This window comes from Rhinolophus ferrumequinum, chromosome 24, assembly GCF_004115265.2.
Source record: "Rhinolophus ferrumequinum isolate MPI-CBG mRhiFer1 chromosome 24, mRhiFer1_v1.p, whole genome shotgun sequence".
Lineage (NCBI taxonomy): Eukaryota > Metazoa > Chordata > Mammalia > Chiroptera > Rhinolophidae > Rhinolophus > Rhinolophus ferrumequinum.
In genome coordinates this window covers 10271210-10293756 of record NC_046307.1, presented here as the reverse complement: position 1 = coordinate 10293756, position 22547 = coordinate 10271210, and the positions used below count along the sequence as shown (strand labels likewise).

The window sequence follows — 22547 nt, the reverse complement described above, 5'->3', positions numbered from 1 at the left end:
GCCCCAGGAAAATCATCGAACTTCTCTGAGCCTCGTTTTCCTCATCTGTGAAATGATACCTCACAGATTTTTTGTAAAGATCGAATTAGATAGTAGGTATAAAGTGTTTAGCACTGTATCAGGCACATTTTAAGTTCTCAATAAATAGTGCTGGTAGGGAATCAGGAATAGCCATGTTGTCGCTACAGTTCCTTATCTATAGTAGACTTTAAAAATGTTTTGGGACTAAAGGGAGATACCCGTATGAGATAGACTGAGAGTAGAAGACTTCAAAGAGGAGGTAAAACTAAAGTACAGTTTTGAACTGCAACTAGGATTTCACTAGGAAGAAACACATTCAGCTGGGGTACAGCAGTGAGAAGAGAGGGAGGGCCGAGTAGGGGACTGCAGAGCGTGGTGATAAGTCAGCCTACAGAGACCAGGTAAAGTGAGATAAGAATGCACAGGTGAGATAAGAATGCCCTGGGGAGAGGTTTCCCAGAACACTGACATTCATCCTGAGGAGTCGGGACTTCTTCCTGAGGACACTGGGAAACCATGGAAGGTTTTTGAGCATTGCTATAGTAGGATAAAAACAAAACCCAAGCTTATTTTGACAAAAGTGGAGGAGAAGTGTGGAGAAAGACAGGGAGATCAGGGGAGAGGCCATTGTGACAGCCCAGATGAAGTGGTAAGGGCTTAGACTCGTATAGTGGCGATGGGAAGGAGAGGAAGGATGATGGGGGAGTTGATGGAAACACGGCAAAAGAGAAATGACAGGATCGGGCACCTCTTAGATATAAGAGGGATGCAACCAAAGGGAGAAATCAAAGATGGAATCCAAGATTTTTAATTTGAGAGCAGGAGAATTATGCTGACATCGGCAGTAACTGATTTTAGAAGGGGAATTGCTTGCTTTTAGGTACATGAATATATTTAAAGGACAGTGAGAATTTCTAAGTAAAAATAGTGGTTAGCCATTATATAACATGGCCTTAGGAAGTTGTCAGAATTGGATATGCAGATTTGGGAATCTTCCTCTTACAGATCATGGTTGAAGAGAGAAAGATGGATTACTCTTGAAGGGAGAGAGAAAAGTAAAGGTAGTCCTCAGCACCAAGTGCGGAAGAATATCCATGAGGGTGTGTGGGGCAGCAGAGAAAGAGGCCTATACGAGGGCACCCACTTTCTTTTATTCTCTGTATCTAGGACCCGTAATAAAATGATCCCTGTCCCTCACCTCACAGAATGTTATAAAGTTAGTTACCCTCGAGAATTAAGGCAGCAATGACTGAAGTGACAAGGTCCTTTTCATGTTAACAAAAATCAAGAAAGGAAAACTTGGGGCGGCCGGTTGGCCCAGTTGGTTAGAGCGCAGTGCTCCTAACACCAAGCTCACTGGTTGGATCCCCACATGGGCCAGTGAGCTGCGCCCTCCACAACCAGATTGAAAACAATGACTTGACTTGGAGCTCATGGGGCCTGGAAAAACACACTGTTCCCCAATATTCCCCAATAAAAATTAAAAAAAAAAAAAAAAAAAGGAAAACTTTATTTTCCTAATGTCTCCAAATTTAAAATGACTGGGTTTTTATATAACTGAAATGTCTGAGATATTGTCTATCATGATACCCCATGTTCCTCTTAATAAGAATTCATGAAGTCAAATACAGTTCAGTATCAGCAAAAGCTCTTTATCTGCAGGAGTATTTGCTTACCTTTTATTTAATAATGAAAACATATTTTCTTTTTTATATTGGTTTCTAGACAGCTCAAATAGAAATTTAATGTTCAGTTGCAGTAACAAACTATAGGAATCTTAGTTTATCTTTTTCATTCCGGTTGTTTTTATAATTGAAAGTGTTGATCTGGTTAATATTATAAGCCTCTTCAAAACCATTTTGGAAGCAGTCAGAATTTAAATGCAAATATTTGGCCACTTACAGGAGAGAAATGGTTATTCATTCTCTCATTTGTTTAGTCAACAAATATTTATTGAGCATCTTCTGGTAACAAACATTGATTGTACAAGGTGCGGAGGATGCAGCCTTGAGTAAAAGACTCGGTTCCTACCCTTATGGAGCTTCTTAAATTTTATCCAGTATAAAAGAATAAAAAGAATAAAAAGAGAATAAAAGTAAACTTGAGGAATTATAAGTAATTCTGATTAATACATAAAGACTGTCAATCTTCCTTAGCCCCAACGCCACCCCCACTCCACAAAGCCCTGCTTCCCTAAATTTAGGCCTCTTACATATTTTCTTTTTTCTATTCTGCCATCTTAGACATTCCCTCTTGAATATTTTCTTAACTCTGCTTTTGGATTTTAAACTCAAAGTCTTCCAAATAAGGAATTATTATTATTTGAACAATATTGTTAACATTTTAATATTACTTAATATATTTTAATATATTGTTAATATTTTGCTATATGCTTCCTCTATTTTGTTTTCTGAAGTATTTTAAAGTAAGTTATAGGCAACCTGACATTTTTATCCCTAAATACTCCACTATGTATCCCTTCAAAAAAATACATGCTTTCCTATATAACTTCACAATCTTTATCACATAGCATAATTAACGGTAATTCCTTAATACCATCTAATACCGAATTTATATTAAAACTTACCCGATTGTTCCTAAAATGTCTTTTGCAGCCGATTTGTTAAAATCAAGATCCAATCAAGGACTGCACTTTCCATTTGGTTTTTAGGGTACATAGGGAATTCCTAATTTTGCAGTCTGCCTCAGACATCCTTATCCATCCTCTTTCTGGAACCTATTGGCTTATTTTTTCATATACACATTAGCATTTAATTGTATAACATCTGATTGAAAAGTTGATTGCGTTGAAGCTTCAGGTGATTAAGACCCTGGGCCCCTGACGCTGTTAGAGGATATGGATATTTGAACTCGCTTCTTAGATGGGTATTTAAATTCAAGCACATAGGGCTATATAGAGCAGAGGTATTATAAATCAGATTGTAATATGGAGTTTTATGCAGTTCTAGAGCATTCCACCACAAGGTAATGGAGAATCAAACTATTGTTTGAGTTCAAAGTCTGTTAACACTGTATACAAAATTAACTCAAAATGGACCAAAGATCTAAACCTAAGAGCTAAAACTATAAAACACTTAGGAGAAAACATAGGTGAAAATCCATATGAACATGAGTTAGATAATAGTTCTTTAGCCATGACACTAAAAGCAATCAAAGAAAAAATAGACAAATTGGACTTCACCAAAATTAAAAGCTGTTGCATCAAAGGACACCATCAAGAAGATAAAAAATCACAGAATGGGAGAAAATATTTGCAGATCATCCAATAAGCATCTAGTATTCAAGATATATAAAATACAACTCAATAACAACAAAAAATCCAGTTTAAAAATGCACAAAAGACTTGAATAGACATTTCTCCAAAGAAGTTATACAAATGTATGATAGAACATGAAATGATGCTCTGTATCATTAGTCATTATGGAAATGCAAATCAAAATCACAATGAGATACCACTTCACACCCACTAGGCTGGCTGTAATTTATAAAACAGGCAATAACAAATGTTGGTGAGGAAGTAGAGAAATTAGAACCCTCAAACACTGCTGTTGGTAATATAAAATTGTGTAGCTGCAATGGAAAACAATTTGGCAGTTCCTCAAAAAGGTAAGCATATAATAACTATGTTACCTAGCAATTCTACTCCTAGGTATCTACCCAAGAGAATTGAAAACATATGTTCATTCACATAAAAACCTGCGCAGGAATGTTCATAGCAGCATTTTTCATAATAGTGAAAAAGTGGAAACAATTCAAATGTATATCAGCTGATGAATAAAGTAAATCCATCCAATGGAATTTATTCAGCCACAAAAAGAAATGAAGTACGCATACATGCTACAGCATGAATAAACCTTGAAAACGTGTTAAATAAAAAGTCAGATGCAAAAGACTACATGGTATAAATTCCATTTAAATGAAATATCCAGAACAAGCAAATTCATATTTGTATATGTTCTTTGAAGAAATGTCTATTCCAGTCCTTTGCCCATTTTAAAATTGGGTTATTTATCTTTTGTATTTTATGTAGTTTGTATTTTATACATTTTGGATACTAGATTGTATTTTTTATATTTTGGATACTAGATGCTAATCAGATATAATTTGCAAATATTTTCTACCACTGGGTTTTTTTTTTTTCCTTTCTTGGTAGTGTTCTATTTAATTCTTTTTTGTAATTTCTTTCTCCTTATAGATATCCTTTATTTGGTGAGATACTGTGTTCATATTTTTCTGTAGTTCTTTAGACATGGTTTCCTGAAGCTTTGAACATGTTTAAAATAGCTGATTATAGTCTTTATCTTGTAAGTTTAATGTCTGGGCTTCCTCAGGAAAAGTTTCCTAATGACTGCTTTTCTTTCCTGTGTATGGGCCATACTTGTTTCTATGCATACCTTTTTTCTTTTTTTGAAATTTGTAATTTTTTTTTTGGAAAACTGGACATTTAATGTAATGCGGCAACTCTGAAAATTCGTTTTCCATCTCTCAGGGTTTGTTGTGGCTCTTTGTTTAGTTACTTCCCTGAACTAATTCTGTGAAGTCTGTATTCATCCTCACGTGTGACCATTGAAATCTTTGTTCAGTTAGTTCCGTGGTTAACTAATGATTGGTCACAGATTTCCTTAAATGTCAGAAACCAATAAATCTCTCAGCCTTATTTACTGAGGGGGCTCTCTGTGTGCGTTGGGACATGCTTTGAACATTCAGGCAGACAGTTTACAACTCCGCCTTAGCCTTACTTACCCTTCCTGCTTGTGCAGTGGCTCAGTGTCGACCAGAGGTGAGAGCTTAGGACCATCTCGGATCTTTCCTGGGCATGTGCACAGCTCTACATGTGGCATTCTTGATTCTCAGGAATACGTTAGAGCTTTTCAGACCCTTTATGGACATCTGACTTCCAACCTTCCTCTTTAAGTATTTTGGTCAGCTTGTTTTTCGTCCTGGTGCAGCTCCCTCAGGTGGCTATAATGTTCTACATTATAGAGCTGTCAGAACTGCTAATTCTGACAAAGGTCTCAAGGAGGAAAGGCTGTTTACACTGGGCAAACTGAGTTAGATGAAATAAAGATAAGCCTTCTAGTGGGATTTTTCAGTGACTTGCTGGACAGGTCAGATAATGACAGTTACCTGGAAATGGGGCTTTGGAGGAGATATAACCCTGTTGATTTTGGAGGCTGTTGGTTTACAAGGCTACCAGGAGCTGGGGAGAGGGGAACAGAAATAGGGCAAGCTAAGAATACTACCGGCCCATATGGTCAGTTTATGTTTTCACTTTTTAAAGAAACTGCCAACCTGTTTTCCAAAGTGGCTGTCCCATTTCACATCCCCGCCAATAATGCACTCCACATCCTCCCCAATATGTGTTATTGTCTTCTTTATTATAGGCATTCTGACGGGTGTGAAGTGGTATCTTTTTCTTTTCTTTTTTTTTTTTTGAGAAGTAAAACTGTCTTTATTCACAGATGACATAATTATCTGTAGAAAATTCTATGGAATCTACAAATAAGTTAACAGAACTAAGTTTATCAAGGTTGTAGGAGACAAGATCAATATACTAAAATTAATTGTATCTCCATGTATTAGCAATAAACAATCAGATATTGAAATTTAAAATACCATAACAATAGCACCCAAAAAATGAAATATTTAGGGAAGATCTGACAGAAGATGAGCAAGACCTATCACTGAAGATTTCTAAACATTGATGAGAGAAGTGAAAGAAGACCTACACAAATAGAAATACTATGTTTACGGAGGTCTTAATGTGATGGTGGAAGACCACGGAGAATGTCGTCAAAACAGAGAATTTGAAAAGTTGGGATTCAGAGAGTGCTTGCTTTTCAAGAATAACAAAATTCCTCATGTAGTCACGGTGTTAGCTGTTGAAAAGAATGAGAATACTAGGGTATCAACCAGATTGATCTTTCTGCCCCATGTTTAGAGCACTGAGGAGGAGGGTTATGGATCTGTAGTGAGCAGAATATGTGAAGTGGTATCTTAATGTGGTTTTCCATGTCTATTTTTCTTCACATTATATTCTCAGATTTTGGCATAGTGGCTGGCATGTAGTAATCACCCCATAAAAGTAAAAAAAAAGAGTAATATAGTTGTATAGATGGCAGCTTTAAGGTTGCTTATTACCCTAAGTTAATTTTTTGGCCATTCGTGGGTGGAGACTGAGGCAAAACAAGAGCCAATCCCAAAGATTTATAGCAGTAATCTGTATAAACAAGGAAAGATCCCAGATTTCTGCCACTGAGATATTTTCACTTGTGCTGTGAAACCTTTTCAGTGATGAGAACATACCTTATTCATTTGACGAAGTTTTTAAATGCCTTCTTTGTTTTAGGTACTGTACTGGGCCCTGGGGATATAGCTTGAACAAGACAGACATCCATCTATTTTGCTGTCATGGAGCTTACCTTCTAGTGGGAGTTACAAACAAGTAAACAGGCAATTAATAATATAGTACGACAAATACTGTGATGGGCACATGCAGAATGATGTGGGAACATCTAATACAAGCATGTAAGCTGAGACCTGAGGAAGTAATTGGCCAGGAAAGTGTTCCAGGCAGTTGGAACAGCATCAGCAAATACATAGAGATGAGACAAACCCTGGAAAATTGGGAAGCTAATAGTCTATAGATTAGAGAAGGAGATTGATAAACTGAGCAGGGACCAAATCCTACATGGCCATTTTAAGGAGTTTCAAATTTGTCCTGTAGGATTCGGAATCTTTAAAAGATGAGAAGTAAAAGAGTGACATAATCACACATGATTTTAAAATAGTATTGTAACTTCATTGTGGACAGGGGATTGGAGGGGATCAGAGTGAATTCAGGGAGACCAGTTGGTGGTGTAGGAATTTTCGATGAGAAAGCTGAGGGGACTTGAACTAGAGAGAGAAGTAGATGGGTTAAGAGAGTATGGGAGCTGAGAGAGAAAAAATGGCTTGGTTTCTGGCTTGAGACCTGGGGTCACTAAAGGACTGTGGATAAGAACAAATAGGTTTGGGGGAGAAGATGATACAGTTAGTTGTGGATTTGCTGAGTGGGACTTCTTGTAGAATTCCACTTCTTGTGGAAACCAGGAGAGATAGCTTGGTTAGACATAGAAATGTGGAAATCATCAGTATATGGATAGTTACTAAATCTGTAAGAGTAGATGAAATTGAGATGGAGCAGCCAATAGGTGAAAAGAAGCCAAGGGAGTATGGTGTCCCCATAACCAGTGAAGAAAGTAGTCCAAAAAAAAAAAAAAGTAGGTGAGTTTGCCCAGGAAGCATGATGTATGAGAAGAGAAAGCCTAAGACCAGAACCCTGCATTCAAGGGACGGATAGAGAAATAGCTGCCACAGAGATAGAAGGAGACTGGGAGAATCTTAGGTCCCAGAAATCAGGAAAGGAGGAATGGTTGGCAACACTTATACACTGAGATACCAAGTAAGATATGTATTGAAGGGTGTCTAATGGATGTAGTGACAATGAAGTTGATGACTTTGGGTAGGGCAGTTTAATGAAATGTGGGAGTAGAAGACAGATTACATTACCTTGAGGAGTAATTGATTGGTTAGAAAATGACAACGATTGGTTAGAAAGTGATGACTGGGTAAAGATAAGGTTTAGCTGTGAAGGAAACGAGGGAACCTGCAGTATCTGGATTGTGCCATGCAGTTAAAGGAAAGTTAAACTTTTTTCATTTTCTTTTGATTACTTTTCCTGTTAGGAATCTGATTTACCTTTTTAGTATTATGTCTATTTTCTTGGCTTCATTTCATTTTGAGATGATGGATGGGGCAAGAATTGAAAATATATAACTACTTAGCTTTTGCATTGTGTAGTTAACCCTTTGCATGTGGTAAGAAAATAGCTTCATTATCTTAATTAGCTAGATTTTCTCCGTATAAGTTTTGAGAGATTCTCTAAGTAATGAAACTTCATTTTATCATATTGCATCTTCTGCTTGTTTTTTTTTTTTTTTTAGATCATTCATCGAGATATAAAACCTGAGAACATTTTAGTATCCAAATCAGGAATTACGAAACTCTGTGACTTCGGCTTTGCACGAACGCTGGCAGCTCCTGGGGATGTTTATACAGACTATGTGGCTACACGCTGGTACAGAGCTCCAGAATTAGTATTAAAAGATACCTTGTATGGAAAGTATGTATATTTGGGGATGTTGCCTGTCCTTTCCTAATCATTTTTACCCCCTTGGTGTATCTGTTAACCCCACTACTGATATCCCCTCTGCCTTCTGTGTCTGGGTTGGGGATAAAAAAGCCACACCTCGAAATAGAGCAGAGAGTTCCTGTAGGCACCTGTCCTGCCCTGCTGGCTACTGATGTTGCCGCCATTGCCCTTGGACTCGGTGGCCCCAGCCCAGGAGACCTATGCAGACCTCCCTCAGGCTATATCCCTGGGGCTTTAAGTTGTTCCTCACCCTTGGCAGAGTTGCCTCCTCCGCTTATTTTAACCTCTCTGTTCTGCAAAGATTTTAAAATCGTTTCCCTCACTCTGCCAGTGTTACCATAGGAACTGCCAAGTTTCCTATTTTCTGGATTACAGTCCTGTCTTTGCAAAGACTGGCAAGTAATGATTTTTAAATTATACCATCCCAGATGCCTCACAAAGTAGCATGGTCTCAGTTTATTGTGAAACAATAGAAACAGTATATGAAACTGCCACCTAATATACAAATAATTCATCTTGAAAAGAACGTAAAGGGACCAAGTTGTACAACTTAATACAAGGAATGGAGGGGGGATGGTTCTCACATGCCATTCTTAGAAACCATTATTCTGTTTTTTGTAATAATATCTAACATTAACGAGCACTTACTTTATGCCAGAAACTATTCTAAATGCTTTACGTGCCTTAAATCATTTGATTTCCACAAAAAAACCTATAATGAAGGTGCTATTATCATCCTCATTTTAAATAAGAAGACACTAGGGCACAGAAAGGTAAACTAATTTGCTTGAAGTCACTCAGAGTACCTTTTCAACTGTACTTACCACTGACGCCCTACGCGGATCATCTCTCTGCCTCAGTTTCTTTATCTGTATAATGGAAATAATAATAGGGCCAACTTCCAAGTTTGTTATGAGGATGAAATGATTTAATGAATGAAAAAGGTTAAAATGTAGTAAATGCTCAGTAAATGTAGCCTCTATAAGATCTATCTAAGTCCCAGTTTTACCCTCTCTTCACGATGTAGCTTAAATTCCTTTTCTAATGTATTCCTAGTCCTCATCCCTTGCCCCCAAATCATATCCCCTTCTGAATCCTCTTGTACATTATCTGCAAATTTAGTGCCAGTTAATATTGAATATGGCCTAGTTCTACTCTAGCTCTTGTTTTCTTTTATAAATACTTCTTGCTGAAAGATAAGTTCCTTGAGGAGAGGTATAATATCTTGTACTCCACAGAACCAAAGTTGGTGCCTTGTACATGGTAAATTGTGTTTGAAATCAATTTGCTCGTGAATCTTTTTTTCTTTAATCTTTTTATTGTAAGACAAAATACAGATACAAGAAAAGCCCACACAATAAATGTATAGTTCCACCACCAGCTCAAAAAATAGAATTTTGTTGGCCACCCCAGAAAACCCTCAAGTGCCCTATTCCAATACAACACCTTCTCTTCCCCCCCAAAGTAATCATGATATTGACTTTTATTATAATCAGTGCCTTGCATTTCTTTATAGTTTTAGTACCCAAAAGTACATCAGCTTGGTTTAATCTAGTCTTTTTTTAATGACCGCTTTTTTGAGATATGAATCGCATACCATATAATTCACAGAGTTGTGCAACCATCACCGTAATCAGTTTTAGGACATTTTCATCACCCCCAAAAAGAAACCCTGTATCCATTGACAGTCAATAGAAAGTTAATAATTGATCTTAATTTTACTGTTTCTCACTGAAACTTATAAATTGCTATTAAGTTTTTTAAATTTGTGAAATAAACAAGCTAATAAGTTCCTATTATATCATCCAGTTTTTGTTGTAATGTGGACTTGAAAAATTGTATACAGTAATTAAGTCATTTATTCCTTAAAATCATTATCTGGCAATAGCAATTTATGAATGCGCGCGCGCGCGCACACACACAGACACACAGACACACACACAGACAGACACCCTTCCTTTTAAACAGAAATAGTAGCATACAATGCATAGTACAGAATCTTGCTTTTTTTCCTCTTTTAATTTTTTAAATTAATAGACTACTTTTTAAGAGCGATTTTAGGCTTACAGAAAAATTGAGCAGAAAGTACAGAGTTCCCATATCCCCCCTCTATCCTTCCCACGCAGTACAGTTTTCCTCTTACTAACATCTTACATTAGTTTGGTACATTTTTTAGAATTGATAAACCAATATTCATTATCATTAAAGTTCATAGGTCAACAACCACAAAACTACTTAGCTATAATTACTTTTTTTCCATCCCTCTCTTTCCTTCCTTCCTTCCTTCCTTCCTTCCTTCCTTCCTTCCTTCCTTCCTTCCTTCCTTCCTTTTTTTTGTTGCTTAATTTCAATGAAAATATCTTTGTAGAAAAGTACACATTAGCTGTCAAAAACACTTAGAATTTTCTGAGATGTTTCAAATAGCTTTTCCCATTTCCTAAAATGTGTCTTGAAAAGAAAAGATTTATCTTAAGTGAAAAGGTAAGAGAGACCTTGGAATCTTCATACAACACTTACTTGACAGGGTGGCTTGAGGCTTGTGAACCTCTGACACTTCATAGTAGAAATAAGTACTTGTTCTTGAAATAAGGGGCCCTCAGCTACATCAATGAGGTCACCAAATCTGTGTTGCCTGACTATTCTCTCGGGGATCTGAGATGCCTTCTCTTCTATGAAATCTATTTTTTACTTGTGTTGAAATATTTCTAATGCCACTTTTCCATCAACTTCCAGAGTTTCAAATGGAAGATCTTTGTAAGGTAAAGCACGAGCATCTTTTGTGAAAGAACGTAGGTTCTCTTTTGCTGGCATCCACTCATCAAATCTCTTATTCAAAACTACATTACAACAGAAGGTTCCAGCTCATGTAGATAGACCCATCCCATCCCTTTAACAGCTGAATAACATTTCATTGTGTGGTTGTACAAAAATTTACATAGCCATCCTGCACTGATGGATGTTTAGGTTGTTTTCAATATTTTTCTATCACAAGCAGTGCTGCAATGAAGTTCTTATATAATTTATCTTTGTGCACATCTGTGAGTAGAGTTTGGATAAATTTCTAAGAATAAAGTTGTTTGGTCAAAGTATGTACGTTTTGAATTTTGGTAACTTTTGGGAATTTTCCCTCCAAGTATTTTACATTCCCAGAACAACAGTACGTGGGAGTATTCATTTTCTATAACCTCACCAGCAGTGATCAAATGTTATAATTTTTATCAGTTGTATCAGTAAAAACTAGATCTCATTGTTGTGTTTATTTATATTTTTTCTGAATGTGAGGTTGAGCGTCCTTTTATCTATTTAAAAGCCCCAGTGATATAAACTATCTTTTAACAAACTGATTATATAGAAAAATCTTTTAATTATGGATGATTCACAGTGCATTAAAATAAATGAAGTGCAAGTGGCAAAATGTTTAAGATTTGAAGTTTTTACTTTTTAAATACAAGATGATTTTATGTTCAATTCTAATTGATAAACCATTTATCGTAATGTCCTTATATAAGTATCTGAAATAATTTTAGAATTACAGTTACTTTTTGCCTGGACTGCTATATGACTTCTCATGCAACTTAAATATAAGGTATTTAATATTATTAATAAAATGTGATAATATTTAATGTATATCCTAAAGTTGGCATATGATATTACAGTGAAAATTTATAAATGATACCATTTAACCGTTATTTTCCTTTGGGTATTGTAAAAGTTTTTTAGAAAAGATATTTTATATAGTTCTCCATGAAAAAATGATTTATTCTTGTCTGTTTCAGACCTGTGGATATCTGGGCTTTGGGCTGTATGATCATTGAAATGGCCACTGGAAATCCCTTTCTTCCTAGCAGCTCTGATTTGGATTTACTTCATAAAATTGTTTTAAAAGTAGGTAAGTATTACTGAAATATACTGTTAAATGCCTAAAATAAACATTGCCAGATCAATTCTGCTTTATTTTCAAATTTAGTTGTTTGTTATAGTAACAGGGAAGCATATTGTTTTGATAGATGGCACCAGATGGATGCCTGGGCTGATAAAGAAGGTAGAAAATTCTCCTCTGTTTTTACAAATAATATTTTTTTTGGCCAGGATGCAAACAGCTAAGCCATATGTTGTTGATGTAAGAAAAATAGGAATATACTTCAGTTTGTCCGAAAGTTGTTTCAAAATTAGTCTTCTACAAATATTTAAAGCTCACAAAGAGGACTTTTAAGTAATATAATTGATTTAGATGCTTTTTTTAAAGCACTTGGAGATAGAAAATCAATTATTTACTGAGAAAACTATTTTTTTTTACCACAGTAGATAACCAAATAGCTAAGTAACTTATTCAAAAATATATCTGATGAAAGCTGAATTTTTTGATTATCTGCTTTAACTACCCAAATATTTTGATGGATAGCCTTACTCGTGGAGTTTCAATGATTTGTTTTTTTAATATATTTCCGAATGAGGAGCTGGAGGAGCCCTTTTTGTGGTGGGGAAGCTATACATAAACATGTAATTACAGGATCATGAGGAAGATACTGTAAACAACTATAAAAACTGAAATTTAGATGAATATTGATTAAAGATACAGTTCAGAACCTTAAAGCATCACACTTTTTTGTGTTATCTTTAAAATTCTGATAATGAGATTAATGTTAGAAGGAACCTTAGAGATGACGGGATCAATTTTGTCTTTTTTTTTTTTTTAATTGGGGAACAGTGTGTTTCTCCAGGGCCCATCAGCTCCAAGTCGTTGTCCTTTTATCTAGTTGTGGAGGGCGCAGCTCAGCTCCAAGTCCAGTCACCATTTTCAATCTTAGTTGCAGGGGGCGCAGCCCACCATCCCATGTGGGAATTGAACTGGCAACCTTATTGTTAAGAGCTCACGCTCTAACCAACTGAGGCATCCGGCAACCCTGATTTTGTCATTTTGTAGATGAGGAAACCGAGGTACAGAAAAGGAGATTTGTCCAAGGTTACAGAACTAGTTATGGCAAAACTGGCGCTAGAACTTAGCTCTCTCCAGTTCTATTTATAGTTCTTTCCATTCTACTACTTTATAGCCGTGTTTTTCTTTGCAATAGTTCTATTTCTAAATAATTTTAATATTTTAAGCTGTTTTCAGTAAGGCTTTGTTGATGAACACTTGCTCGTGAAACCATTGACATACCCATATGGAAATATATAAAAGTTTGTATGCGCTTTTCCTGGTAGCATGATATATTATGTATTACAATATTTTGGGGAAAGAAAATGAACCTGGTTATTTTACATTCTCTACTGCCTACGTGCTATCAACAGGTTACTGGAGAAACTTCAGTTTTTTATGCTATGTTCAGGTAGTTCCTTGTTCAACTTTAAAAAATTAAAAGAACATAATTGTTATTATCCCTTTTTAGTAATTTAATGCAACCACATAGCAGTTTGATTATTTTGATTGTAGACTAATTGCCATGATTCTTATATACATATTTTTTTTCTCTTTTCAGGCAATTTGACACCTCACTTGCAGAATATCTTCTCCAAGAGTCCCATTTTTGCTGGGGTGGTCCTTCCTCAGGTTCAACACCACGAAAATGCAAGAAAAAAATACCCAAAGCTAAATGGATTATTGGCAGATATAGTTCATGTATGTTAAGAGATAAAGGACTTATTTCTGGGAAATTTGCATACATCATGATACAGTTTTAGGATATTACTTTAATGAAATTCCAAAAGGATTCGTAAATGTTATCTATTGAAAGTTACTATATTCCTCTGTGTTTGTCTTTAGGTCAGAGAAATTAAAATTCGTAGACTTAGAATGGAAAGTTCCCTAGGATAATCCTGTTTATTGTCTTTAGTTTACTCCAATTTTAATGATAATTAGGGATAAACTGGAACAATTCTAAGGACTTACCATGTTCATCACCGCCTTTTCATAGCCAGTCCGCCCAAGTTAGGGATCTGTTCCTTGTACAGTGGTATCCTGACCTGTCTACAAGGCATTGGCAGCTGCACTTGTAATGTTTGAAGACACACCAGTGCGGAAATTCACCTTGAATCGGAGAAAACAAAAACATTATCTAACACTTTTAAATTATGTTAAAATTTAAATTTCATTTTAAACTAGGTAATAAATGTACCGACATACTTAGTACAAAATGCAAAAGGTAAGAAAGTTTGCTGTGAAAAGCGACTCTGTTCTAATTTATTTTCTCTATCCAGCCAATTCCCTTTACCAGGGTCAAATCAGGTATCTTACTGCTAATGTACAGCCCTTAAAAAATGTGTTTACCCAAAGTTCAAAGCAAGTATAGTGTGGTGTTTTTAAGAACGGTCTCTGGAATCACGTAGACTATGTTTAAAACTCAGCTCTGTCACTAATGAACTCTGTAACCTTGGGCAAATCACTTAATCTCTGTGCCTCAGTTTACTGGGCTGTAAAATGATGTTAACAATATTTTTTGGAGCTGGAGGATTAAATGAGGCAATGGTGGAAAAGTTCTGAGCACAGAGCCTTGAATAAGCTGTCAACAAATGTTGTTCATATTAATTATTGTTGTTGCTGTTATTTAGATAAACTTAAACATATGTAACATCTAAGGACTATTCTTGAAGAAAAAAGTTATTCCATTGGTACCTGGAGAGGAAGAGTTTATTAAGGATCAGATTTGTTTACTATTAATACATTTTCAGTTTAATTTCTTTTTTTCAGTTTTTAAATTATACAGAGACTATATAATGATTATAGAGAAAGTAGAAAATACATGATAAACAAAAAGGAGAAGTTAAGATTTTCCCGACTTCCATAATCCAGAAAAAATTACTATTAACATTTTGGTTTATATACTTCTAGACTTTTCTCCAAATATATGCATAGAAATTCATACTTTTTAAGTGCTGCCTCTGGTTACAGACCCAGTGCATTACACCTCAGCTCTAACACTTTCTAGCCGTGTGGCAGTGAGTGAGTTTATTAATCTCTTTTTGTCCTCCACTGTGAAATGGGAGTTGTGGTACAATGAGAAATATATACAATCATGCACCACATAATATCTTGGTTGATGACAGACCGCATATACAGTGATCCCACAAGATTATAATAGAGCTGAAACATTCCTGTCGCCTAGTGATGTTGCAGCTGTTGTAAGGTTATACGTAGCACAAAGCATTACTCCCATGTTTGTGGTAATGCTGGTGCAACAAACCTGCTGTTGTATAAAAGTATAGCACATGCAATATGTACAGTATGTCATACTTGATAACGATAATAAACGACTATACTACCGTTTCCCCGAAAATAAGACCTAGCTGGACAATAAGCTCTAATGCATCTTTTGGAGCAAAAATTAATATAAGACCCGGTCTTATTTTACTATAATATAATATAATATAATATAATATAATATAATATAATATAATATAATATAATATAATATAATATAATATAATATAATATAATATAATGTAATACCGGGTCTTATATTAATTTTTGCTCAAAAAGACACATTAGAGCTGATTGTCTGGCTAGGTCTTATTTTTGGGGAAACACGGTACTGGTTTATGTTAAAGAAATTTATGCTTTTTAAAAGGTATCATATTTTACACATGATATGTAACCTGTTTATCTTCACTTAGTATAATATAAACATATTACATAAAATATGGAACTACATGGTAATTTTCCATGGTTACATAGTATTTCATTGTATGACTATACTATGGTTGTTTTAACTGATCTTGCAATTTTGGACATTTGTTTTCAGGTTTTATTCCCTCCCTTTTGGTAAAGATGCTATAATTAACGTATTTTGTATATGTTTTTATGAACTTGTTTAATTATTTGTTTAGGATAAATTCCTAGAAGTTTGAGTAGTAGGCGAACAGGTTTATATTTTTTAGAATTTTTTACATATTTTGCTATTTTTTTCTCCCGAAGGATTTCACTGATTTATACTCAAGTTCTCTCAGGTAGCGTTGGATGTAAATTCCCACTCTAGCATTGGATATTATAATTTAAAAAATATTTGCTAATTTAATTGGCTAGAAATAGTATGTTTATTTTTTTAAATTACACTTGCATCATTACAGGAAAAGTTGAACATTTTATTAATACTAATTGGTCATTTGTATCTCTTATTTTAAGAATCAATCTATTTGTCAATTAGAATATCATTTTTCATATTTATTTGTAAAACAATAAGCATATTAGTCTTGTCAAATAAGTTGTAAATACTTTTTTTTCAACTTGAATAAGCCAATGATTTCGAATGCCACATTTATCATAGACAAAATACTTACACATGCTAGGGTCTGTTTCTGTGTCATTAATTTCTCTCTTCTAGTATAAGTACCATTTTGATTGATTATTGTAACTTTAAAATACATCTTAATATCTGAGGTAGAACATATATTTTTTCCCACATTTAAATTTTGTAAACAACTTTACTGTGGTGTAATTTATATACAGTAATCTACACATACTTAAAATGTACAATTTGATGAGTTTTGATAGATGTATACACCTATGAAACCACCAGCACAATCAAGATACCTAACATTTCCATCAGCCTCTAAAATGTCCTCGTGTCCTTTCGCAATCCATCTTTTCCTCCATTCCTGGCCCCAGATAACCACTCATTTGCTTTCTGTCACTATTGATTAGTTTACATTTTCTAGAATAGTGTATAAATAGAATCACACAGCATGTACTCTTTTATGTCTGTTTTTTTTTTAACAGCATTATGGTTTAGAGATTCATTCATGTTTTTGCATGTATCAGTAGTTTGTTCCTTTATTTGCTGAGTATTATTCCATTTTATGGATATAATAGTTTTTTTAATCTATTCCTGTTTTGGGGTTGTTTCCTATTTTTGACTATTACAAATAAAAGTGCTCTGAACATTCACATACAAGTCTTTGTGTAGATGTATATTTTTATTTCTCTTGGGTAAATATCTAAAAGTGGAATGGTAGGTTTAAAGTATGTGTATAATTTTTAAAGAAACTGCCAGTCTGTTTCTCAAAGTATCATATTTTAGATTTTCCAAAGTAGGGCATATATTTAAATTTTCTGAATTATATTATTCACAGAAGGACTAATTTGTCTGCCTCTAATAGACTATGACTTGCACAGACCTTTGAGCATTTTTCTTGTTAAGTTTTATTGATGGATCACTACTATGTTCTAAAATAAGCACATATTTTTAGCTAGTTGCAGTTTTAAGGATCTGGACAGTCCCACATCACATGGACCCAATTTCACTTTGAGAGTCAACTTTTTTTTATTGTGGTAAAACATGTAATGCGAAATCTACCCTCTAAACAGATTTAAAATGTGCAGCACAGTATTGTTCTTTATATTCATATTATTGTGTAGCATATGTCTACAACGTTTACTGGGAATCAATGTAAACATACACATTTTGAAAGAAACTAAAGTGTAATCTGTGCAATTACCTTGGATTTTTTGGATTTTAATTCTAGCTCTTTTACTTAGGAGACCTTAGAGAAGTTACTTGACCTCTCTGGGCCTCAGAATCCTCATCTGTACAATGAGATAATAATAATAATAATAGCTACCTTTAGGGTTGTTGTTGGGATCAAGTCACAGGAAAAGGCTGGACAAAGTGTTGTGTGGCATTCAGCAAGCATCAATAAAAGTTACCTATCATTATTATGTTTTGCCTTCTTTCAAAGGAAGAATGAAAATTATAAGGCACATGGCTTTTATTCAAATTCTATCTGTAATATTTTGATTAAAGAAATGTGTTTTATTTATAATTATAGTTATTTAATTGTATATAGAACTCTTCCTTCCATTGTCTGTTTTGTTTTGTGGGTGGTTTTTATTGTTTCTCTACTCAGTTGAAGTACCAGAAAAGATGTTCAATAATGGATTATTGAAAAATTTGAGGGCTTGAATATTTGTGAAATTGTATTATGCTATAGAAAGAACACTGGATTAGGAATCAGACAATCTGAGTTAAAATTCTAGTTTGGCAAATCACTAATAATTCTTCTAGCTCTGTAAAATGGAAATGATAGTCCATGAACTTTCCACTTTCAGTGCTGAAAAGAGGATCAAAATGAGCTAATTAATTGCTGCTAATTCCAGCAGAAACAGACTGACTCCTAGAATCATAGGAGTAATAATGCTTTACAAGTATAAATTTCTTAGGGAAATAAATGGTCAGAACTCACTGTCAGAAATTCCTGAGGTCTAATTCCATCTTTTCAAGAACACTTTTAGTTCTAGGTAATTGATTGCCTATACGCTTGTCAAATAAATTTAATTTTTGCCTTATGGAGACCTGTTAAGACCTTATTTAATCCTAGAATCTTTTTTACATTTTCTAGGCTTGTTTACAAATTGATCCTGCTGAGAGAATGTCATCTACTGATCTCTTGCATCATGAGTATTTTACTAGAGATGGATTTATTGAAAAGTAAGTATTTTGAGTGAGTGTGGATTTTTTAGTGTTTTGTATTGGGAAACTTGACTAACATGAGAATTGCTACATAGGTTAATGTGACACAACAGAAAAATTCAATTTAACAAAAACTTACTGAGTTCCTGTGTTGACTAGGTATATGATAGACTTACGGGTGTCATGATAAAAATTCTAATAAAAATAATTGCAGTTAACATTCATTACACAATCACTATTTCCTAGGATGTGTGCTATGCATGTGAGATGCATTTTCAGTGGTCATCATTGGCCAGAGATAACATTAAATAAACAATCAATATTTTCTAGCTTTATTCCCATTTGAACCTCTGACTCAGAATAGTCCAGTTTTTCCTCTTCTGATAGCATCTCTGATTTATATATTATAATGAAGATTCATTTTCAAAATGACTTTTTCTCTGCTTTACTTACTCTGTGGCAGTGCCTGTTGTTTTCTCCCCACCGAATTGGAAGTTCGCTCAAGACAGGGACCATGCCTCTTACAGCCATTCTGTGTCCCGCATTGTCTATATAATATATAATAACAATGTAGATTCATAAATCAACTATATGTCTTTAAAAAAAAAAGACACCCATGATTTTCTATTTGGGCTTTAAATGAAACAGGAAAAGTTTCTCATTAATTGTAAAATCATTCAGTTGGCCTTTGGATGTGATGTCAGAAAGATGGACATCAATTAAAAATGAGATGGAGTTAAGATCAGGCATGGAAAAGTCCAGGAACTGCCATTGAAGAGAGACTAGAATAGAAAAAGGCAAAGAAAAGGGAATCCTTGAGAGTAACTAGGCTATTCAGGAATCTTAATCTGAAACAAAAAAATGAGAAGATATGTTGAAAGTGCCATTAATGAAAGGTGCCACTTGTTTTGTATCAATTCTACATAGACTAAGTTGGTTTCTTGTAGGTATTTAGATATTAGGATTTTACTATTACTGGTGAAAGTTCTTGAGTCCAAATGACCGAACACTTAGAAAGTGGGGAAGACCTTTTCCTTTGGTAAGAGGCCTCTTCCTTTCGTGGACCTTCTACAATGCAAGGGAGTTTAAACAAAAGTGTGACATTTTCTCATTCAGCCAAAGGAATCACACTGGTTATTTTCTTCATCTCCTCACACTACCCTTTGCTAGACATGTACCCTGCAAAGCACCAACAAGATTTGCCTGAACTAGGGAAGAATTCATTCATGGACTGATACTTTAAAACTTCCCCAAACGGACAGCAATAGCTGATTGAAGGAGAGGAACTGTGCAACTCAGGAACATGGGTGTGAAGGAGACTTTTCAGTGTAGTCTTTTGACTTTTGAGCCATACGAGTGGGTTTTGTGTGTAAAAATAACTTTTTTAAAAAAGAAAGTCAAACTAAAACCAGAACAACCTCCCTTCATTGTTGATGTTCTGTTACATTTGGTACTGAAAATATTTCTCTAGAGTAAGATTTCAGAAACTAGTTTGTTCATTTTTTTAAGTACTGTTACTTTAAAGAACCACAAAAAGGACAAAGTAGACTGAGTCTTCCTTGAAAAGTATATTTCTCAAAATTAAAAGCAAGACTTTTATTGAGTAAAGTTTGCATCACAAAAGGAATCTAACTCATATAAGTCTATTTTGTAAACATTTTATATAGTAAATTCCCATGGCAAAATTGAAAGATATATCTTTACTAGGAAGCAATTTATATTAGGTAAATATTGGGCCATCTCTTGGCATCCATTACTGATGACTTATTTATGTCATCAGTGGCTGCAATGTAAATTAATTTATTAAATGGTCCATTAAAGATAAAATACTCTAACTACATAAATAAAAATATTATTGGTTGATAATTGCTTATTTTATCAGATTCATACCGGAACTAAGAGCTAAATTACTACGAGAAGCAAAAATCAATTCATTCATAAAGCCAAAAGAGAATTCTAAAGAGAATGAACTTATTAAAGAGGAAAGAAAAACCATATATACCGATACACTGCTAAGTACTTCAGTTTTGGGAAAGGTAAAAACTGGTTTTGTTTTTAGTCAGTATAATTGTATTATAGCTAGCACTCTAATGATAAAAATTACTGTTCTCCTGACTCAGATTTTGGATGTATCTATTCCAGGAAATGGAAAAGGAGAAAAAACCCAAGGAAATCAAAGTCAGAGTTACTAAAGTCAAAAGAGGAAAAGGAGATATCTTGGAACCAAAAAAGACAGAGTATGAAGGTCAACATTGTCAACAGGATGCAATTGAAAACGCTTATTCCATGTCTCGTGATACAACACCTGTCATCAATGAGCCATCATACCCTGTTAATCCCAGCACTAGTTCCAGTGGCATGAAAGATGACCCACACACTGGTGGTAGCATGACAATGCCACCCATCAATCTAACTAGCAGTAATTTTATGGCTTCTAATCCCAATTCACATCTCTCCCTCTCCAACTCAAGGTGAGTTTTAACAGAAAAGAGACAGAAGGAAATGGACCTAGTTCGTACAACATTGCTATATAATAATGGTAGTTCAAAGAATCAAGTTCATAGTGTCTGTACATAAACTGAATTTAAAGATACATTGAAATTATAATCATACAATGGGCATTACTGAGTTCTTCTCATGAATACTCTAGAAGAAATGAACTTTTCTTGGTTATATATTATAGATGTTTAATTTTTCACTAATGCCTTTTGGAAAAACCTCATTTAAAAAATTTTAAAAAGACCCTCAGAAAAATTTGTTTTCATTTGAAGAGAAAAAAAGGTGATATGACCTAAGTTCTGGTCATATTGATGTGCCTTCGTATAACTAAGTAGGCTTTATTTTTCTATCACAGCAAATTCTCTAAATGAAGAAAGGATAGCTAAAACAATCTTTTATAGTCAAATAGCCTTTCAAGGTCAAATATTTAGGGGAGGAAAACAACATCTTGGGCTAGTTTTAGATTTAGTTACTGCTGCAGATTTAGAGACTGCTCCATGAGTCTGTTAATCAAAGGCAGTGTGTGATGGCTGTCTAATGCATCGGGGCCAGTTCTAAATTTAGGGCAACTACTATGTGTCTAAATGAGGAAGGAGATTAGGTTCAGTATCCCACGTTGATCCTAGTAGGCTGGTATAAATTGTGAAGTTTAGTGGCCTGCAGAGGTGGACAAGTGGACATGTCTGTGTCAGTCAAAAGCTACAGTGGGTTACAGACAGCAGGAGGTCAATTGTTCTTGAAGTGACCCCAAATCCATGGCTGCATTAACCATGGTTGGAAACCAGCCTTGGACAGCAAGCTCGGAAATTCAGAAACCTAGTAAAGAGATCCAGGTTCAGAAGAGATGCAAGCTGAAGTATCCCCACAACATGGCTATCACCACTGATGTTAGCCATGAGTGAGGTGTCCTCCGCTCTGTTTTCACTTCTCTACTTAGAGCATTTTGCATTTAAGGACTGACCATTGTATTTTGGCACTCTGTGTTCAACCAGCAGACTTCCATGATGGAACTTATTCATTTTTGAAGCTAAAACAGATGCACTTCTGGGGAGTTCTAATAACTTCTCATTTTTTAAAAATAATAGGATAACTGAAAGAGTGAAAAAAAGACGTACTTCTTCACAATCTATTGGACAACTTATGTCTACTTGTAGTCAAGAGGATACAGGCGCCACTCAAGTAAGGCAAGAAGCTGGTCATTGAAATATGGACTCTTTCAACATTATTCATGCCCTTCCCCCTCCCCCCTCTTTTCCCCCATATCCAGGGCTCTACTCTAACATTTATTAAAATACACTTTTCCTTTCTTTTTTTCCCTGAGATGAAAATAGGCCTTCATTTCCTTAGTGCTTTCACAATTTTAGTTAATTTCTTTTAAGTTGATTTGTGTTTTTAATGTGTGACTTGGGGCA

General features: G+C 34.8%; 1 protein-coding gene across 6 annotated transcripts in view; it reads left to right on the top strand.

Moving 5' to 3' along the window:
* Positions 1 to 22547, top strand: part of CDKL3 (cyclin dependent kinase like 3) — a 36686-nt gene that overhangs the window by 9133 nt on the left and 5006 nt on the right. For all 6 annotated transcript variants that reach the window (XM_033097031.1, XM_033097037.1, XM_033097032.1 and 3 more), the window contains 7 exons: positions 8028 to 8206; positions 12013 to 12125; positions 13714 to 13853; positions 18566 to 18654; positions 20519 to 20672; positions 20779 to 21107; positions 22221 to 22314. In XM_033097031.1, coding sequence (XP_032952922.1) covers positions 8028 to 8206; positions 12013 to 12125; positions 13714 to 13853; positions 18566 to 18654; positions 20519 to 20672; positions 20779 to 21107; positions 22221 to 22314 — 1098 coding nt within the window. The remainder of the gene's footprint in view (positions 1 to 8027; positions 8207 to 12012; positions 12126 to 13713; positions 13854 to 18565; positions 18655 to 20518; positions 20673 to 20778; positions 21108 to 22220; positions 22315 to 22547) is intronic.